The 18,933-nt window shown below is 47.9% G+C and overlaps 1 protein-coding gene across 1 annotated transcript in view; it reads right to left on the bottom strand.

Annotated features, from left to right (window-relative positions):
- Positions 1 to 205: 205 nt before the first annotated feature.
- LOC126085423 (hemicentin-2-like) overlaps positions 206 to 18,933 on the bottom strand; it is a 418,976-nt gene continuing 400,248 nt past the window's right edge. The window contains 11 exon segments of the mRNA XM_049900797.1: positions 206 to 327; positions 1,555 to 1,574; positions 2,261 to 2,313; positions 3,271 to 3,400; positions 5,535 to 5,813; positions 6,927 to 7,181; positions 7,579 to 7,854; positions 9,181 to 9,435; positions 9,833 to 10,108; positions 11,435 to 11,689; positions 12,087 to 12,362. Of these exon segments, the coding sequence (XP_049756754.1) occupies positions 208 to 327; positions 1,555 to 1,574; positions 2,261 to 2,313; positions 3,271 to 3,400; positions 5,535 to 5,813; positions 6,927 to 7,181; positions 7,579 to 7,854; positions 9,181 to 9,435; positions 9,833 to 10,108; positions 11,435 to 11,689; positions 12,087 to 12,362 (2,195 nt within the window). The 3' untranslated portion in view covers positions 206 to 207.

The following is an 18,933-nucleotide window of genomic DNA, read 5'->3' as shown; positions in this document are numbered from 1 at the left end:
TCTCCAAATTGGCTTTGCCAAATTTCAATGACGTCTATTGCTACTGAGGGAGGGGCTGTGACCTGGTAGCCTGGAGGTACAGTGTTAGGGAGTGAACAGGTGGCAGTGGGGGCTTCTTTCCTTTTCCTCTGAGGGTAAAGGGATCTCCTGGTGATGGGGATGAGAGAGGTTTGGAATAAATACATCAGCAGTGCAGGACAAGTTGCATTACTTCTTTTTTACTTCTGAATAGATTGTTTCTGTGGCTGTTGGGGATGGGAATGCTGAAGTCGATTTCTCTGGTTGCTGGGCCTTGAAGTTCAGGGAAGAATATGCAACTTCATTGTCCTGAAAAGCATGAGAAACAATTAAATCAATGTCAAGGGTCATGCCCTCACCTGACCTAGTGTGTTTCAGCACCACTTACTATCACCACTTTGGAACTTTTAGCTTCAGAGAAGGGCCTTTGTGACCCATTATCTCTGCTTGGTAAACTCCTGTTGAATGGTCATTAGAAGAGATACATCATAGTATTCATACAATGGAAGACAATACAGCAATGAGAATGAACAAACTACAGACACCCACGACAATGTGAGTGAATCTCACAGAACATAACATTGAACAAAAATAGGCAGACACATACAAGGATATACAGGAGTTTTCATTTATATGAGAGAAAATCAGTAAAACTAATCTAGAGCATTGGAAGTCAGGATAGTGGTTACTCTTGGGTGGGCAATGACTGGAAGGGTTTTTTTAGGGGTAGGTGCTGCTTACATGGGTGTGTCCATTTCATGAAAGTTCATACATTGTGAAGGTATACTTATGTTTTAAGCATTTTTCAGTATATATGTGCACTGTATTAAAAGATTAAGATGAGGAAAAGTTTGTAAAATTATTATAAAGGAAATAGGACCTCAGAATGTCCTTTATCATGGGAATTATCTTTTGACAGTGAGAGCAGGATCAGACGGAAGGTAGAGGAGAGAGAATTATTTAGTGCCTTCTTTGTGCCGGACATTGTGCTGGGTCCTTGACATATGATGTTTAATTCTTTCAACTTTCCTTAAGGAAGGCAGAAAACTACAGATGACAAAGCTGAGAGTCAAAGAGATTAAGTTACTTGTCCGAAGACACAGAGCTACCAAGAGTCACAGGCAGGATTCAAACACAGGGTGGGCATAATTCCAAAATCCAACTTCTTGCTGTGAGGTAGACTCATTAACCAATATTTCTTCATTGCTACATTGAGGAACTTTAACCCAAACATAATCTCACATTTGTGACTTCAGGAATAACTCATTCTAGGGTTATTGCTTAGAGGGGATTGAGTTTATGTTAATTGTGTTGGAATGATTTGCAAAAGGATAGGGAGAATGGTTGTACAACTTCAAGAATGTAATCGATGTCACTGAATCGTACATGTATGAATTGTTGAGTTGGTGTATGTTCTATTGTGTATACTTTCACCACACAGACACACAGACACACACACACAGACGAACAGAATAACTCATTTCATTCAGAGATATTTCCATGAGAAAATGAGCCAGTGAAACTGGCTATGCTTACCGTGTCAGAATGGTCCTGACCTGGGGAAGGAAAAGAAAAGTTTCAAATCCGTGAAAATGCAAAGCTGACTTACAGCCTTAGAACAGTGTGTTCCTGGGCTGTTGTGATTTCTGCTGAAGGAGGGGGCAGATGATGGCGATGGTAAGCAATGGGGGTGGCCCATGATCAGTTAAGGAATTCCGCTTCCTTAGTGCCTGTGGTCCAGCAGCATTAGTGCCAGAGGAGGGGCAGGTATAGAGCCGCAGGAAGCCTCAGTCCACTTCTGAGGATTCTACCAGTTCACAGGCCTTGATTTTTGCCCATATGCATTCTGAGGAACAGGATCCAGAGGCAAGGAGGGGCAATGAGACCCACGGCACCAGGAGCACCCACAAGAGAGGGAAAACTCTCACCAAGGGAGAATGCCCACATCCATAATAGAGGCAGAAGGGGAAAGAGTAAGGATGAGGAAATGACGCCTGGAAACTTGTCCATCTTACTCAGGCCTGCTTGGCCTGGACAGAGTGAGTGTTGCTCCTGGGGCTGTGTCTCAGGGGAACCTTTTGAGGTAAGGAAGGGTGTAAAGACCTATTCCAACTTAAAGTTGGGAAACAGAGATTCCTCTGTAAAAATTCAGAAGGCAGGATTTGGGGATCCAGGGTTCTCTGCTAGGGTAGGGCATGTGGTGGATCTTTCCAGCTCTCATCGGGTGAGTGGCTTTACTTACTGTGGTTGGATGCTGAGGGTTTGTGCTCTGTGTTATCGCGCTGGTCGCTTGCCCTAAATAAATATCAGACACTGTGACTGCTATCGCCAACATAGGAACGTTGCTTCCTGAATTCAGAAGGACACTTCAGCAGCGAACTCCTCAATGTTCATTTACACCACCGTTGGTACTACCTTTCCTTTAGGGCCTTGTTTCTTCAGTCTAACCACTATCTCTTCTAGTGTTGACTCCTTTCCACTTGCTAAATTTGCATATTTGTTGTTGTTGTCCTGTGCCATCAAGTCGATTTGGGACTCACAGAGACCCCATGTGACAGAGTAGAGCTGCCCCATAGGGTTTTCTAGGCTGTAATCTTTATGGGAGCAGATCTTCAGGTTCTTCTCCTGTGGGGCAGCTGGGTGGGTTCTAACCCCCAACCTTTCAGTTAGCAGCCTAGTGCTTAACTGTTGAGCCATGAGTGCTCCTTAGATGCACACATTTAAGTCCATTCTTTATCAACAGCTTCTGAGTCTACTTCTACCCTGAGACCTTTCCCCTTTTGTTTTCCCAAGGAGTAGATACTGTTTTTTTCTCTCACTATATTTATTGCCAGGAGGTCTTTTGGCTGTGTCTGCTTTCTCTCAGATTCAGTTCCTATCCTATGCCTCCCTCCTCTGCTACTGTGGTCACCAGAGCACCTGGCTCACTTTCTCTTGCTGTTGCTTTCATTTTCTCATTTTTTTCCCTTTTGAACCCTGGCTTCCCTGACTGGGGAACAGAAGAACATAACTGGGCATTTCCCTCTAAATGCAGATGGGGATGGGAATATCCATGTCCAAGAGACAATGGGATACAGGGAGATGAAGACCAGGGAGGCAGAGACCCGCAGGCATTAGTGCTGAGAAGCAGGAGTTTAGGAAGGAGGAAGAGGAGGCCCAGGCCCAGAGGCAGAGGTGGAGAAGAGTCCTTTCCCTCTCCTAAGCATGGTGGTTAGCCTTTGAGGAAGCAGAACATGAGGAAAGGCATCATACCTGGCAGTGTTTCTGATACACAGAAAGTACACCAGGGCTACTACCACAGCCACCACAGCCACTGCTCCAACCACGATGCCAACAATGGTTCCACTTGGGAGGCCAGAACTTTCTGGAGCAGAATCATAATCTGTCACGGGAAGAAAAAGAAAGTAAATTATTTTACATTGGGGGTGCTCTGGGAAATAGCTCTCAACTTGAAGGGTCTCTACTCATTCCATCAAGGAATAGTTTTCATAGTAGGTCACTGTGAGGCGGTTGATGGACTACCCCTGCAATTTTTTCTCTCTCACTGTGTTTCCAGGTTGATGATCCATCTTGTCTCAATTCCGTCCTGGCTTTTCTGCACTCAGATATTTTTGAGGCTTTGGAAATGTGAGAAACGCTGATGGCTATTTTTGTGTTATTAGAACTTCCCTCTTGACTTTCCACTTTTTCGTGGTTACATCTTGTTCTCAGTTGCCCGCGTATGGCAGCCACGAATAAGTACCTCTCAGATCTGCTGTGGTGAGTTTTTAACTGAGTAAAGGGGCAGGCTAATGCACTCTGAATTCACCACCTGTTTATGCAGAGACCATGCTTCCCACAGGCTGCAGCAGAGGTGCTAAAGCACACCTGTTTCTGGGAGACAGTTTTTTCTGATAGGTGACTGGCTCGAGGACTCCCCATAAAAACCCCACAGGCCCTGCAAAAATGCCCTTAGAACCACACTGCAACCTAAAACTTCCTTCCCTCCCTTTCTCCTTCACAGGGATCAGATCTGTGTCTTGATCTGGGACTCTCCCAGGCTCCTCCCACTCTCGCCCCATTTCCCTCACAGGCATTTTCCCTGATAAAGTTCTTGCTTGTTTAATGGCAAGAAAACTCATGCATGAAGCTTAAATTTTGCACTTAACTCTTTTTTTTTTTTTGCGTTTGTTGTTTTATTCCCTTTAATAGTGTTTTTCTTTAATTAAATTTCCAGTATTGATATTGAATGTGTGATAGTTAATCTATCTACAAGGGGCACCATTCTAGTCACTATAATTTTAATCCAGACTTTGTGTAAATTGATTTTAAATTATAGTTTTTTTTACTCTTTAAAAGAATCAGTAATTATAGAATAAAGGGACTGGCCCGGAAGGGACGTTCAACAATTATTTTAAATGCTTTGTTCAAGAAAGCCTTTCTAGATTTTATTAGCAGATATTTTCAAAACCAAATATCACTCCCATTGATTTTCCCAGGTCTTTAGGCATTATCAAAAATGGCACAGATGGTTAAGTGCTAGTCTCTGAACCCAAAGGTTGGCCACCTTGGAAGAAAAGTCCTGGTAATCTACTTCAGATAGATTGCACTTAATTTTCAACCCCTTTTTTTCCCTCCCATATTTAGTCAATAATCATGTCCCAATGGGTTTCTCTGTGATGCACTTTTTCCCCATATATAAGACTTTCTGCATCTGTTTCTACTTTTCTCTATTGCTACCATTTCGGGCTTAACCCTTACCAGTTAACCCAAGGCTGACTGTTAATGCTAGATACTGTTTGGAGCCCTGATGGTGCAGTGGTTAAGAGCTCATCTGCTAACCAAAAGTCTGGCAGTTCGAATCCACCAGCCACTCCTTGGAAACCCTATGTGGGAGTTCTACTCTGTCCTATAGGGTCCCTATGAGTCAGAATTTATTTGATGGCAACAGGCTTATGTGCCACGCCCTGTGCTAAATACTTTACATATATCTCATTTGATCCTTACAATCATCCTGTCACGCAGACATTATTCCCATTTTATAGATGAAAAAACTGAGGCTTAGAGTGGTGAAAAAACTTACCCAAAGTCTTATGGCTAATAAGAGGTGGATCTGGGATTTGACTCCAGGACTACCCGACTTAAAGCTTAATGATAATAGTAGTAATAGTAACAGCTAACATTTATGGAACATTTTCTATTTGTGTGGCATTTTGCTAAGGGTTTAGTTGATTATTGCATTAAACCTTTAAAACAATCTTGTGAAGCAGGTGAACTTACTGCAATCTTCAGCTGAGGAACCTGAGGCTCAGGACATTAAGAACCTTGTGCCAGTTTGCACAGTGGATATCAGCCCTGGAATATGACACTTAAAAACATCTTTGTTTTAGAGACTGAGCTCTTGACCACTTTACCATTACTTACTGTAATTGTCTCTTAACTGATATTCTGCCCCTGTGACATTGATCCGTTCTGTATACCATTGGTAGAGTTAATCTATCCAGAGAAGATGTAGGAGTGGATGAGGGGTCACTCACATGTCACAGTCAGGTTGAGGGGATCACTTTTGTTGGAACTGACTGGGTTGTAGACCTCACATTGATACTCCCCAGTATCCTCCCTCCTGATGGGGTCTATGGTGAGGGAGCTGTTGTCCTGGGACAGCGTCGTCCTCTCCGTGAGCGGCAGGATCTGTCCTTTGAAGATCCATCTGATAGAGATTTCAGCATGGTTGGTGAGGCAGGTCAGGGTCACAGGGCCCTCATTTTCTGTGACTGTGGTGCTGCTGGCTTGGATGGAAGGCTTTGTCACTGACTCTGTGGAGAAACAGAGGAGGTGACTGTGGGAGGGCCTGGTGCTGGGGCTAATCTTCTTCCTGTGATATCTCTGCCAGATTACAGGTCCCACAGTGAGCTCTGAAAGGTGATCCAGAAGGTGGTCCTGACCCTCTGCAGAGGTTATGTGTCTGTCTAGATATTGATCTGTAAGGACATGGTGGCCTATCCCCTCACTAGGAAATAGGTGCAGCCCACTGACTCCCTGAAGTATCTGCATATCTGCACTGGGACCTCTTCCCAGACCACATGTCCATCCACATTGTCATCAGGTGGAATTTTTCTTCTCTAGACAATCGTGTGACCCTTTCCTAGGGCCTCCTGTGACTTTGTAAGAAATCACGTGCCTCTCTAGTAGACAATTTGGCGGGGGGGAATGGCAGGCTGCCGGTCCTGTCTATTTTTGGGACAGGGCAGCTTCACATACAGAAGGGAACCTGTTTCCTTTTTGTTAAATAATAGAGAGTAAGCACAGCCTGGCCCAGTCATCACTATCTTAGGGTTGCACTGTTTTAGCAAGATTAGGAGACAGCACACCTGAACCTGTTCCACACTCCTCAGCCGGACCACAGATAGTCAGAACAGGGCTGGTGAACAGGTTTGCAGGGGACAGAGCAGAGAGGCAGAGCTCCATCCGGCCATCACCCCACTGGAGGTTGTTTCATCCTCTCATTTGGGAAAACATAAGAGCCTGTTCAAAGTCTTGTGAGTTCCTTATAAGCACATGGACTTAGTGAAAGAAAATGCTGAAAGAAAGTGACAAATTAGTGACAGAGAGAACACGTGGCCTTGATTGAGGACTCTTCTTTCCTCTCCCAATCCGAAGCCCCCTGCCATTCCATGGGGCTTTCTGAGGCTGAGAGAGCCCCCTCCCCACATTCCAGGCTGGACCCAAGGTCTGGCCTGAGAAATAAGAAGAGCAAGAGGAGGGAAGAGATTCCAGGAATGTAGTCAGAGGGCTCAGGAACAGATTTTGGGACTGGTGTGCTCCCGGGGCACACAGATTGGAAAATAACTTCTTTAAGGATTTTTTTCAGAAAACCAAACACAACACCACCCCAGAGCTCAGTGCTGAAGTTCCAGGAAGCCGCTTACCATAGACTGTGATAGTCTTGACGGTGGTTCTATTGAAGTCAGTGGCATTGTTATAGACAAGGCAGGTATAGTTTCCAGTACCACTCACAGTGATGCTGGGGATAAAGAGCACTTGTGTGGATTGCAAATAGTTCCCATTGATAAGCCAAGAATACTGTGCAGGTGGGTTGGAGGTCGTATTGCAGGAGAGGGTAAGGTTGGCCCCTGCTGGGTAATACCAGTATGAGGGGGAAATGGTGGGGGTGTCCGGGCCATCTGGAGCAAACAGAAGAAAGCCATTTTGTGATGTAACCGGAGGGAAGAGGAAGCTCCCGGTCTGACAAGGGCCACAGCATCCCTGTGAGTCTTGTTTTAAAAAATCCCGCACAATAACCCCCTGAGTTTTCTGGGCCTACTCTGAGACCATCAACCGGTCTCTCCCGTCCCAGTTCTTGACCCCGAGCATCTCAAAACAGAAGCAGCCCCTCCCCACCTTTTCTGGTGGCACGGCTAGACCAACCCAGATTTACCTGGGAAAGGAAGTCATGGCCAGCCTGGGTGTCCAGGGGCTGAGGGTCAGTCTACGTGGACCTGAAAGGACTGACGTGGCCTGGCTCTAAAAGTGTGGACTTGGGGAGGCAGCCTGTGCCATGTGGAAACAAAAGTTACTCACAGAGAACATTCAGGATGAATGGGTCACTACGGCGGGCATTCACTTGGTTCCAGGTTCTACACTCATAGGGTCCTGTGTCATTCCTTGTGACACTGTATACAGTAAGGGTCCTGTTGTCCGAAGACAGCTCCAGCCTGTCAGTCTCTGGGAGGCTCTGATTGTTTATCAACCACAGGTAGGTTGTGTCCTGAGTGTCAGGGCCACACGTTAATGTTACAGAGTCCTGGTCTTCCACGGGGTTGGAGTGGTTGCTGGTGATGAAGGGTGTGGGTAACTCTGTTGTCAGATAACAGACAAATTACCCTGTTTAGTGTCTTTGATTCCTGCAAAGGCATCTTTCATCAGAATTGGCACTGCCTATCTCTCAGGCAACCTGGAGTCTTTAAAATATAAAGCAGGCCCTTGTATTACAAGATAAATACCTGACAATTTGAGTGCTCAGAGAATGTAAGGCCTACCTACCTTATTCTGTCTCTGGAAAAAAGCACAGACTTTCTCAAGCGCTAAGTAGCAGTGTTTACTCAAGGAAAGTCATAGGACTGGGGATCAGAGATCATCCATGGCCTCTCCTGGGCTCTTCCGTGACCAGCTGACTGCCTGGCTGACCTTAGCTTCCTCACCTGGAACTTTTGATTGCTGAGGTCCCTCCAGCTGCACAATTCTATACTGCCCTTATCAGATGTGTCTTCTCCGAAACACAACTTTTTGTTTAGAGGTATCCCAGATGTGGGTCATGATGGGACTTCTAGTTGTTCTTAAACCTGAGGATATGGGGCAACCCGTCCTGGAGACTAGGTGTCATGAGCAGAAAATACACTTAAGGAGACCAGGAGCAAGCCCGGTGGTCAGGCTGTGGGGCTTTCAGATGAGGGGCAGTTCTTACCAGTTTTTGATGGTGACTAATGAGATGCCATGGCCCAATAAAGGACAGAGCCAAGTCTAAGGGATGATTTAGAAAAGAGTCCGGGAATAGGCAGGAGCTGTGGGACTCTGAGCATCACACGAAAGACAAGGACATGAGTCACAAGTAAAGTGTGCCTCCAGGCTTTGGGGACTGCACCCTCCCCAGTCTGACCACAGGTGGCATCAGAACAGGGCTGGTGCATGGGACTGCAGGGGTCTGAGCAGAGAGGCAGAACTCCTTCCTGCCCATCGCCCCGGTGGAGGTTGTTTCGTCCTCTCATTTGGGAAAACATGTGAGCCTGTTGGAAGACTTGTGTGTTCCTTATAGCACGTGGAGTCAGTGAAAGAAAACAGATGAAAGAAAATGACAAGTTAGTGACAGAGAGAGCACTAGAGCTTGAGGACTCTTCTTTCCTCTCTCACTCTGAAGCCCCCTGACATTCCGTGGGGCTTTCTGAGGCTGACAGAGCCCCGTCCCCACATTCCAGGCTGGACCCAAGGACTGGCCTGAGAAATAAGAAGAAAAAGTAGAGGGAATAGTTTCAAGAGATGTAGTCAGAGGGCTCAGGGACAGATTTTGGGATTTGTGTGTTCCCAGGGGACACAGATTGGAAAATAACCTCTTAAAAGATTTTTTTCAGAAAACCAGACCAACGTCCACCCCAGAGCTCAGTGCTGAAGTTCCAGGGAGCCACTTACCAGAGACTGTGATAGTCTTGACCGTGGTTCTATTGAAGCCAGTGACATTGTTATGGACATGGCAGGTATAGTTCCCACTATGACTCGGAGTGGTGTTGGGGATAAAGAGCACTTGTGTGGATTGCAAATAGGTCCCATTGATAAGCCAAGAATACTGTGCAGGTGGGTTGGAGGTCGCATTGCAGGAGAGAATGAGGTTGGCCCCTGGTGGGTAATACCAGTATGAGGGGGAAATGGTGGGGGTGTCCGGGCCATCTGGAGCAAACAGAAGAAAGCCATTTTGTGATGTAACCGGAGGGAAGAGGAAGCTCCCGGTCTGACAAGGGCCACAGCATCCCTGTGAGGCTTGTTTTAAAAAGTCCTGCACAATAACCCCCTGAGTTTTCTGGGCCTACTCTGAGACCATCAACCGGTCTCTCCCGTCCCAGTTCTTGACCCCGAGCATCTCAAAACAGAAGCAGCCCCTCCCCACCTTTTCTGGTGGCATGGCTAGACCAACCCAGATTTACCTGGGAAAGGAAGTCATGGCCAGCCTGGGTGTCCAGGGGCTGAGGGTCAGTGTACGTGGACCTGAAAGGACTGACGTGGCCTGGCTCTAAAAGTGTGGACTTGGGGAGGCAGCCTGTGCCATGTGGAAACAAAAGTTACTCACAGAGAACATTCAGGATGAATGGGTCACTACGGCGGGCATTCACTTGGTTCCAGGTTCTACACTCATAGGGTCCTGTGTCATTCCTTGTGACACTGTATACAGTAAGGGTCCTGTTGTCCGAGGACAGCTCCAGCCTGTCAGTCTCTGGGAGGCTCTGATTGTTTATCAACCACAGGTAGGTTGTGTCCTGAGTGTCAGGGCCACACGTTAATGTTACAGAGTCCTGGTCTTCCACGGGGTTGGAGTGGTTGCTGGTGATGAAGGGTGTGGGTAACTCTGTTGTCAGATAACAGACAAATTACCCTGTTTAGTGTCTTTGATTCCTGCAAAGGCATCTTTCATCAGAATTGGCACTGCCTATCTCTCAGGCAACCTGGAGTCTTTAAAATATAAAGCAGGCCCTTGTATTACAAGATAAATACCTGACAATTTGAGTGCTCAGAGAATGTAAGGCCTACCTACCTTATTCTGTCTCTGGAAAAAAGCACAGACTTTCTCAAGCGCTAAGTAGCAGTGTTTACTCAAGGAAAGTCATAGGACTGGGGATCAGAGATCATCCATGGCCTCTCCTGGGCTCTTCCGTGACCAGCTGACTGCCTGGCTGACCTTAGCTTCCTCACCTGGAACTTTTGATTGCTGAGGTCCCTCCAGCTGCACAATTCTATACTGCCCTTATCAGATGTGTCTTCTCCGAAACACAACTTTTTGTTTAGAGGTATCCCAGATGTGGGTCATGATGGGACTTCTAGTTGTTCTTAAACCTGAGGATATGGGGCAACCCGTCCTGGAGACTAGGTGTCATGAGCAGAAAATACACTTAAGGAGACCAGGAGCAAGCCCGGTGGTCAGGCTGTGGGGCTTTCAGATGAGGGGCAGTTCTTACCAGTTTTTGATGGTGACTAATGAGACGCCATGGCCCAATAAAGGACAGAGCCAAGTCTAAGGGATGATTTAGAAAAGAGTCCGGGAATAGGCAGGAGCTGTGGGACTCTGAGCATCACACGAAAGACAAGGACATGAGTCACAAGTAAAGTGTGCCTCCAGGCTTTGGGGACTGCACCCTCCCCAGTCTGACCACAGGTGGCATCAGAACAGGGCTGGTGCATGGGACTGCAGGGGTCTGAGCAGAGAGGCAGAACTCCTTCCTGCCCATCGCCCCGGTGGAGGTTGTTTCGTCCTCTCATTTGGGAAAACATGTGAGCCTGTTGGAAGACTTGTGTGTTCCTTATAGCACGTGGAGTCAGTGAAAGAAAACAGATGAAAGAAAATGACAAGTTAGTGACAGAGAGAGCACTAGAGCTTGAGGACTCTTCTTTCCTCTCTCACTCTGAAGCCCCCTGACATTCCGTGGGGCTTTCTGAGGCTGACAGAGCCCCGTCCCCACATTCCAGGCTGGACCCAAGGACTGGCCTGAGAAATAAGAAGAAAAAGTAGAGGGAATAGTTTCAAGAGATGTAGTCAGAGGGCTCAGGGACAGATTTTGGGATTTGTGTGTTCCCAGGGGACACAGATTGGAAAATAACCTCTTAAAAGATTTTTTTCAGAAAACCAGACCAACGTCCACCCCAGAGCTCAGTGCTGAAGTTCCAGGGAGCCACTTACCAGAGACTGTGATAGTCTTGACCGTGGTTCTATTGAAGCCAGTGACATTGTTATGGACATGGCAGGTATAGTTCCCACTATGACTCGGAGTGGTGTTGGGGATAAAGAGCACTTGTGTGGATTGCAAATAGGTCCCATTGATAAGCCAAGAATACTGTGCAGGTGGGTTGGAGGTCGCATTGCAGGAGAGAATGAGGTTGGCCCCTGGTGGGTAATACCAGTATGAGGGGGAAATGGTGGGGGTGTCCGGGCCATCTGGAGCAAACAGAAGAAAGCCATTTTGTGATGTAACCGGAGGGAAGAGGAAGCTCCCGGTCTGACAAGGGCCACAGCATCCCTGTGAGGCTTGTTTTAAAAAGTCCTGCACAATAACCCCCTGAGTTTTCTGGGCCTACTCTGAGACCATCAACCGGTCTCTCCCGTCCCAGTTCTTGACCCCGAGCATCTCAAAACAGAAGCAGCCCCTCCCCACCTTTTCTGGTGGCATGGCTAGACCAACCCAGATTTACCTGGGAAAGGAAGTCATGGCCAGCCTGGGTGTCCAGGGGCTGAGGGTCAGTGTACGTGGACCTGAAAGGACTGACGTGGCCTGGCTCTAAAAGTGTGGACTTGGGGAGGCAGCCTGTGCCATGTGGAAACAAAAGTTACTCACAGAGAACATTCAGGATGAATGGGTCACTACGGCGGGCATTCACTTGGTTCCAGGTTCTACACTCATAGGGTCCTGTGTCATTCCTTGTGACACTGTATACAGTAAGGGTCCTGTTGTCCGAGGACAGCTCCAGCCTGTCAGTCTCTGGGAGGCTCTGACTGTTTATCAACCACAGGTAGGTTGTGTCCTGAGTGTCAGGGCCACACGTTAATGTTACAGAGTCCTGGTCTTCCACGGGGTTGGAGTGGTTGCTGGTGATGAAGGGTGTGGGTAACTCTGTTGTCAGATAACAGACAAATTACCCTGTTTAGTGTCTTTGATTCCTGCAAAGGCATCTTTCATCAGAATTGGCACTGCCTATCTCTCAGGCAACCTGGAGTCTTTAAAATATAAAGCAGGCCCTTGTATTACAAGATAAATACCTGACAATTTGAGTGCTCAGAGAATGTAAGGCCTACCTACCTTATTCTGTCTCTGGAAAAAAGCACAGACTTTCTCAAGCGCTAAGTAGCAGTGTTTACTCAAGGAAAGTCATAGGACTGGGGATCAGAGATCATCCATGGCCTCTCCTGGGCTCTTCCGTGACCAGCTGACTGCCTGGCTGACCTTAGCTTCCTCACCTGGAACTTTTGATTGCTGAGGTCCCTCCAGCTGCACAATTCTATACTGCCCTTATCAGATGTGTCTTCTCCGAAACACAACTTTTTGTTTAGAGGTATCCCAGATGTGGGTCATGATGGGACTTCTAGTTGTTCTTAAACCTGAGGATATGGGGCAACCCGTCCTGGAGACTAGGTGTCATGAGCAGAAAATACACTTAAGGAGACCAGGAGCAAGCCCGGTGGTCAGGCTGTGGGGCTTTCAGATGAGGGGCAGTTCTTACCAGTTTTTGATGGTGACTAATGAGACGCCATGGCCCAATAAAGGACAGAGCCAAGTCTAAGGGATGATTTAGAAAAGAGTCCGGGAATAGGCAGGAGCTGTGGGACTCTGAGCATCACACGAAAGACAAGGACATGAGTCACAAGTAAAGTGTGCCTCCAGGCTTTGGGGACTGCACCCTCCCCAGTCTGACCACAGGTGGCATCAGAACAGGGCTGGTGCATGGGACTGCAGGGGTCTGAGCAGAGAGGCAGAACTCCTTCCTGCCCATCGCCCCGGTGGAGGTTGTTTCGTCCTCTCATTTGGGAAAACATGTGAGCCTGTTGGAAGACTTGTGTGTTCCTTATAGCACGTGGAGTCAGTGAAAGAAAACAGATGAAAGAAAATGACAAGTTAGTGACAGAGAGAGCACTAGAGCTTGAGGACTCTTCTTTCCTCTCTCACTCTGAAGCCCCCTGACATTCCGTGGGGCTTTCTGAGGCTGACAGAGCCCCGTCCCCACATTCCAGGCTGGACCCAAGGACTGGCCTGAGAAATAAGAAGAAAAAGTAGAGGGAATAGTTTCAAGAGATGTAGTCAGAGGGCTCAGGGACAGATTTTGGGATTTGTGTGTTCCCAGGGGACACAGATTGGAAAACAACTTCTTAAAGGATTTTTTTCAGAAAACCAGACCAACGTCCACCCCAGAGCTCAGTGCTGAAGTTCCAGGGAGCCACTTACCAGAGACTGTGATACTCTTGACCGTGGTTCTATTGAAGCCAGTGACATTGTTATGGACATGGCAGGTATAGTTCCCACTATGACTTGCAGTGATGTTGGGGATGAAGAGCACTTGTGTGGATTGCAAATAGGTCCCATTGATAAGCCAAGAATACTGTGCAGGTGGGTTGGAGGTCACATTGCAGAAGAGAATGAGGTTGGCCCCTGGTGGGTAATACCAGTATGAGGGGGAAATGGTGGGGGTGTCCGGGCCATCTGGAGCAAACAGAAGAAAGCCATTTTGTGATGTAACCGGAGGGAAGAGGAAGCTCCCGGTCTGACAAGGGCCACAGCATCCCTGTGAGGCTTGTTTTAAAAAGTCCCGCACGATAACCCTGTGACTTCTCTGAGTGTGATCTGAGAGCATCAACCCGTTTCTCCCATCCCAGTTCTTGACCCCGAGCATCTCAAAACAGGACCAGCCACTCTCCTTCTCATCTGGTGGCATGACTAGACCAACCCAGATTTCCCTGGGAAAGGAAGTGATTGCCAGGGCCAGTGTACTTGAACCTGAGAGGTTGGATGTGGTCTGGCTCTGATAGTGTGGATTTGGGCCAGCAGCCTATGCCATGTGGGAACAGAAGTTACTCACAAAGAACGTTTAGGATGAATGGGTCACTACGGCGGGAATTCACTTCGTTCCGTGTTCTGCATTCATAGGATCCTGTGTCATTCCTTGTGACACTGTATACAGTAAGGGTCCTGTTGTCCGAGGACAGCTGCAGCCTGTCAGTCTCTGGGAGGCTCTGATTGTTTATCAACCACAGGTAGGTTGTGTTCTGAGTCTCAGGGTAACATGTTAAGGTTACAGAGTCCTGGTCCTCCACAGGGTTGGAGCTGTTGCTGATGATGAAGGGTGTGGGTAACGCAGCTGTTAGATAACAGAGAAAAGATTATCCCATTTAGTGTTTTTGATTCCTCCAAAGCATCTTTCAATCAAAGCTGGCATTGCATAGCTCTCAGTCAACCTGGAGTCTTTAAAATATAAAGCAGGTCTTTGTAGTACAAGATAAATGCCTGACAGTTCCAGTGCTCAGAGAATGTCAGACCTACCTGCCTTATTCTATCTCTGGGAAAAAGCCCAGACTTTCTCAAATGTAATGAAGTAGCAGTGTTTGTTCATGGAGAGTCACAGTCTGGGGATCAGAGATCACCCGGGGCCTCTCCTGGGCTCTTCTCTGACCAGCTGACTGCCTGACCGACCTCAGTTTCCTCACCTGGAACTTGTGCTTGCTGAGGTCCCTCCAGCTGTACAGTTCTACATCGCCCAGATCAGGCGTGTCTTCTCCGAAACACGATTTTTGTTCAAAGATATCCTAGATGTGGGCAGTGATGGGACTTCTAATTGTTCTTAAACCTGAGGATATGGGACAACCTGTCCTGGAGACTAGGTTTCATGAACAGAAATTACACTCAAGGAGACCAGGAACAAGCCCAGTAGTTGGGCTGCGGGGCCAGAAGATGGGGGGCAGTTCTTTCTGGTGTTTGACTGTAACTGACGAGATACTATGGCCCTATAAATGATAGAGCTGAGTCCAAGGAATGATCTAGGAAAGAGTGAGGGAACAGGCAGTAGCTGACTGGCTTAGGAAGCAGAACCATGTTCTCTTTGGTCTTTAGTGTCCCTCCTCCCGTGGCTAAGGGCAGGTGAGGACCATGTTTATCTTTCCTGGGATGCATGTGGATGGTTTCAAATGCAGAGGGATTGCTGGTGGCAAGTAGGGGGAGCACGAACTTGCTGAAGATCTAGCCCTCATGGACCATTCGTGTTTCGTGGATCTGGTATAAATTCCATTAAATGTTTAAATTTCTTCTGTATATGAAAATTATTATTAATGGTTTAAAGATCTGAGGCCAATTGTCTGAAGGAAGATTTCTCTAGAGAACACTGGAACATCTTAGGCCAAGCTCTGAAGTCTAGCAAGGATCACATTATGGTCAAAGGAAGATGCTGAAGCCTGTTTGAAACCAGAGACTTCCTGGGTGGGGAGAGAGAGTAGATCCTGCTAAGGGGACAGAATTGATCAGAGGGAATTCTGAGGTGTCTCAGTACAAAAGGAGGAAAACATCACATTAGCAGAAATTATGTGTTATAGTAATCGTTTCAGAAAAGAGCTCCCTGTCACTGATTCCTCATGGAGAGTCGGGTACAATGGGAGGCATCTCGACAGAGACCTGTAGAATGCTTCCTTTCTTTTCTTTAGACCTCATGAGTGATGCCATCAAAACAACAACAAAACAACAACAACAACAACAGTAAAAACAACTAGAGTTTAATGAAACCGACTAGCTGACTGCCTGACCAACCTCGGTTTCCTCAAGTGCAGCCTGCCTTTGCTGAGGTCCCTCCAGCTGCACAATTCTTCATTGCCAAGCCCAGTTGTGTTTTCTCTGAGATCTCCCTGTTTAAGGATATTCTGGAGATGGTTACGAGTGGGACTTTTCATTGTCCTTAAACCTCAGTAGATGGGGCAGCCTGGCCTGGGGACAGGGTGTCATGAGCGGAATAACACCCAGGGGGAGACAAGGAGCAACCCTGGTTGTCAGCCACAGTGATAGTAACTGAAGCGACAGTGGCTCATGCATCTCCCATCTGAGGACCCCACCTCATGACCATGGTGGTGTAATGAGGAAGACATGTGCCTGTGGAATAGAGAGTAAACTTAATCAACGGCACATGGTCTGGAAGTTCCACCCTGAAGAAAGTTCTCAGAACCACTGTGGGACTGTGAGCATCACACCAAAGACAAGGACATGAGCCATGAGTACAACGTGCGTCTATGCTTTGGGGGCTGCAGACCTATTCCCTCTGACTCTCACTCATGGTTGGATCGGTGCAGACAATGGATCGAGGTGTACATCCATCCTGCATGGCCTGTCTCCCATGTTGGCATCACTAAGGGGAAGAACCCTGGACAGGGACATAGTGGAAGCTTGTTCTCCTGGGGACTTGGGTACATTGGCTGGTGGTGGAGTCCTCCCAGTGGCTGGTGCTTAGACTGATTTCTTTGTCTTTTACTGTTTCCTGGGAAGGGGAGCCTGGCCATAGCATCGGTAGAAGAGAACATGACTGTCAGTATCTGGGGAAAGGTTAAGTGGTGGAGGAAGCTGTGTAGCAGGGCAATTCCAGCTGAGGAAGATGAGGGACATGGAAGGAGCAGACATAGCCAGAAATGCCCTTGGCAGTGAGCAGCGGGGGTTCATGAGTTCACAGACACGAAGATCCAAGGGTTCCCATGTGACCCAGAAACAGGACCAGCACATCTGAAACCCTCTCCACTGAGCAGCACCAGAGTCAACATGAGACCTGACCCCCGAGGCAGCTTTAGGAGCAGGCAGCCAGAGGGAGGGACCATGGGTCGCAGACACCTGGAGGGCCCGGGGGCCCAGGGTAACTGAACATCCTGGGAACCTGGAAGCAGGGAGCGTGTGGACTGGCTGTGTGGGGGTGGAGGCCTGGACATACCTGGCACTGACTGATTGTTGGTGTAAGTAATTTAGTTGTAGGTAAAACCAGATTAATTATTCATTTGCTCTGACTCCCCCTCCCCCCCCCAAAATCTCTCCCTTAGAACTGGGGAGTCTACAAAGAAAGGATCTAAACGAGTGGTTGCTCTTAGTGTCTGCACCCCTAAAAAGGCCACCCGGGCTGGAGGAAAGGTCAGGGCTGTCACTGCAGACAGGCCTTGGTGTAATTCTGATCTGCTAGTCATGGTCTGTGTGACCCTGATTCAGTGACTTTTTCCCTCCATGCCTCAGTTTCTCCTCAGTAAAATCAGAGACAGGATAAGGGGTATCTGGCTTGCAAGGATGTCTGTGAATTAACCTTAAATATTCACAATTATCTGACCTAAAGCTGGGTACAGAGGCACTGCCCCCCAGATAAACAGCGTCTATAATTGTTTGTCTCAAGGAGACGGCACTCTTAGGTCAAAAAGGAGCTGCCTGTAGCATCTTCTTCCCTTTTCCTTCCTCCCAGAGATGCTGACCTCCTATGGGGTCTTCTAATCTCCCCGGGGCAGTCAGCTAATGGCCTGGGGCCCATGGCCATCTGTGGTCTTGAAATTGAGTCTCAAGGGAAGGACTCAGCTCTCCAGAATGGCTCTTGGGGCTGAGCCCTGGCTTGTCACCAGCTCCAAGTGCTCCGGGACTCAGGCAATCAGTAAATTGTTCCTCTCTATCAGATCTGTCGTGGAGGCCAAGATGCAACCCTGGCTGCAGGCTCCTCAGGGTCACCTGGAATCTGGAGGCCTGAGACAGGGCCTGGGGAAGGGACTTCCTGGTGCTGATCTGCTCTGTGAGGATCCCAGGGCCTCCTCAGGCCAGGACCTGACCTCTAGGCTGTTTTTCAGAACCATGTTCACAGGAAGGAGACCGGGGGGGATGGACCAAGTGATCTCCCCCTGCTGAGTTACTCCCCACCAGAGTCTCCTTCACTCTGCTGTGAATGTCTGCAGGGTCTGGATTCGGGAAGGGAATTCTGATCTAAATGCTCAAAACCTAAGTATGGAATGCAGAGGGGGGTATAGGCCCTGCAAAGGGTCCAGGCCTGTCAATCTTGATCTTTAAGGTAGAATTAACCGCACCTCACGCCCAGATGTCAGAGAGGAGTTACTTACGGTATACGCGGATCTGTCCAGTTGCCAGAATGACACCAAGTAAGGTTGACATTTGCAGTGTGTAGACTCCTGTGTGGTTCAGGGTGACATTCTGGATCAGCAGCGACCCGTTGGGGTATATTGTCTCTCGACCAGTGTAGGCAGGCCCTGAATCATTTACTTGAGCTTGTGGTGTATATGATACAATTCTATCGTTGCTGTTTCCTGTACTTTCCCCTTTGTACCAGATGTAGACGAAAATGTCTTCTGGTGGATTACGGAGAAGTAGAAGAACATCATTTCCTTCGGCAGCATTGAGTGGCACCGATTCAGTGGTGGGTTGGGCTGGGATGGATGGGCTCCAGAAGATTAAAAGCGAGACTAGGAGGGAATGAGAGAAATCAATCAATATTTGGACAGTTGTATTGGGGTGGAAAGTTGGGGCCCGTGAGTCTGAGCAGGTCTTTTTCAGCCCTTGGACATGGGGTTTGTGTGTTTCCTAAGTCAGCATTACTTCAGCGCCTTGGAACCTGTTATTTCCTCTTTTTCTAATACTCTCCCCCTGGTGTCTTTATGGTTCACTCACTCACTGTCCTCAGGCACCTACT

Source organism: Elephas maximus, chromosome 11, assembly GCF_024166365.1.
Source record: "Elephas maximus indicus isolate mEleMax1 chromosome 11, mEleMax1 primary haplotype, whole genome shotgun sequence".
Lineage (NCBI taxonomy): Eukaryota > Metazoa > Chordata > Mammalia > Proboscidea > Elephantidae > Elephas > Elephas maximus.
This window is presented reverse-complemented; position numbering and strand designations above follow the sequence as displayed.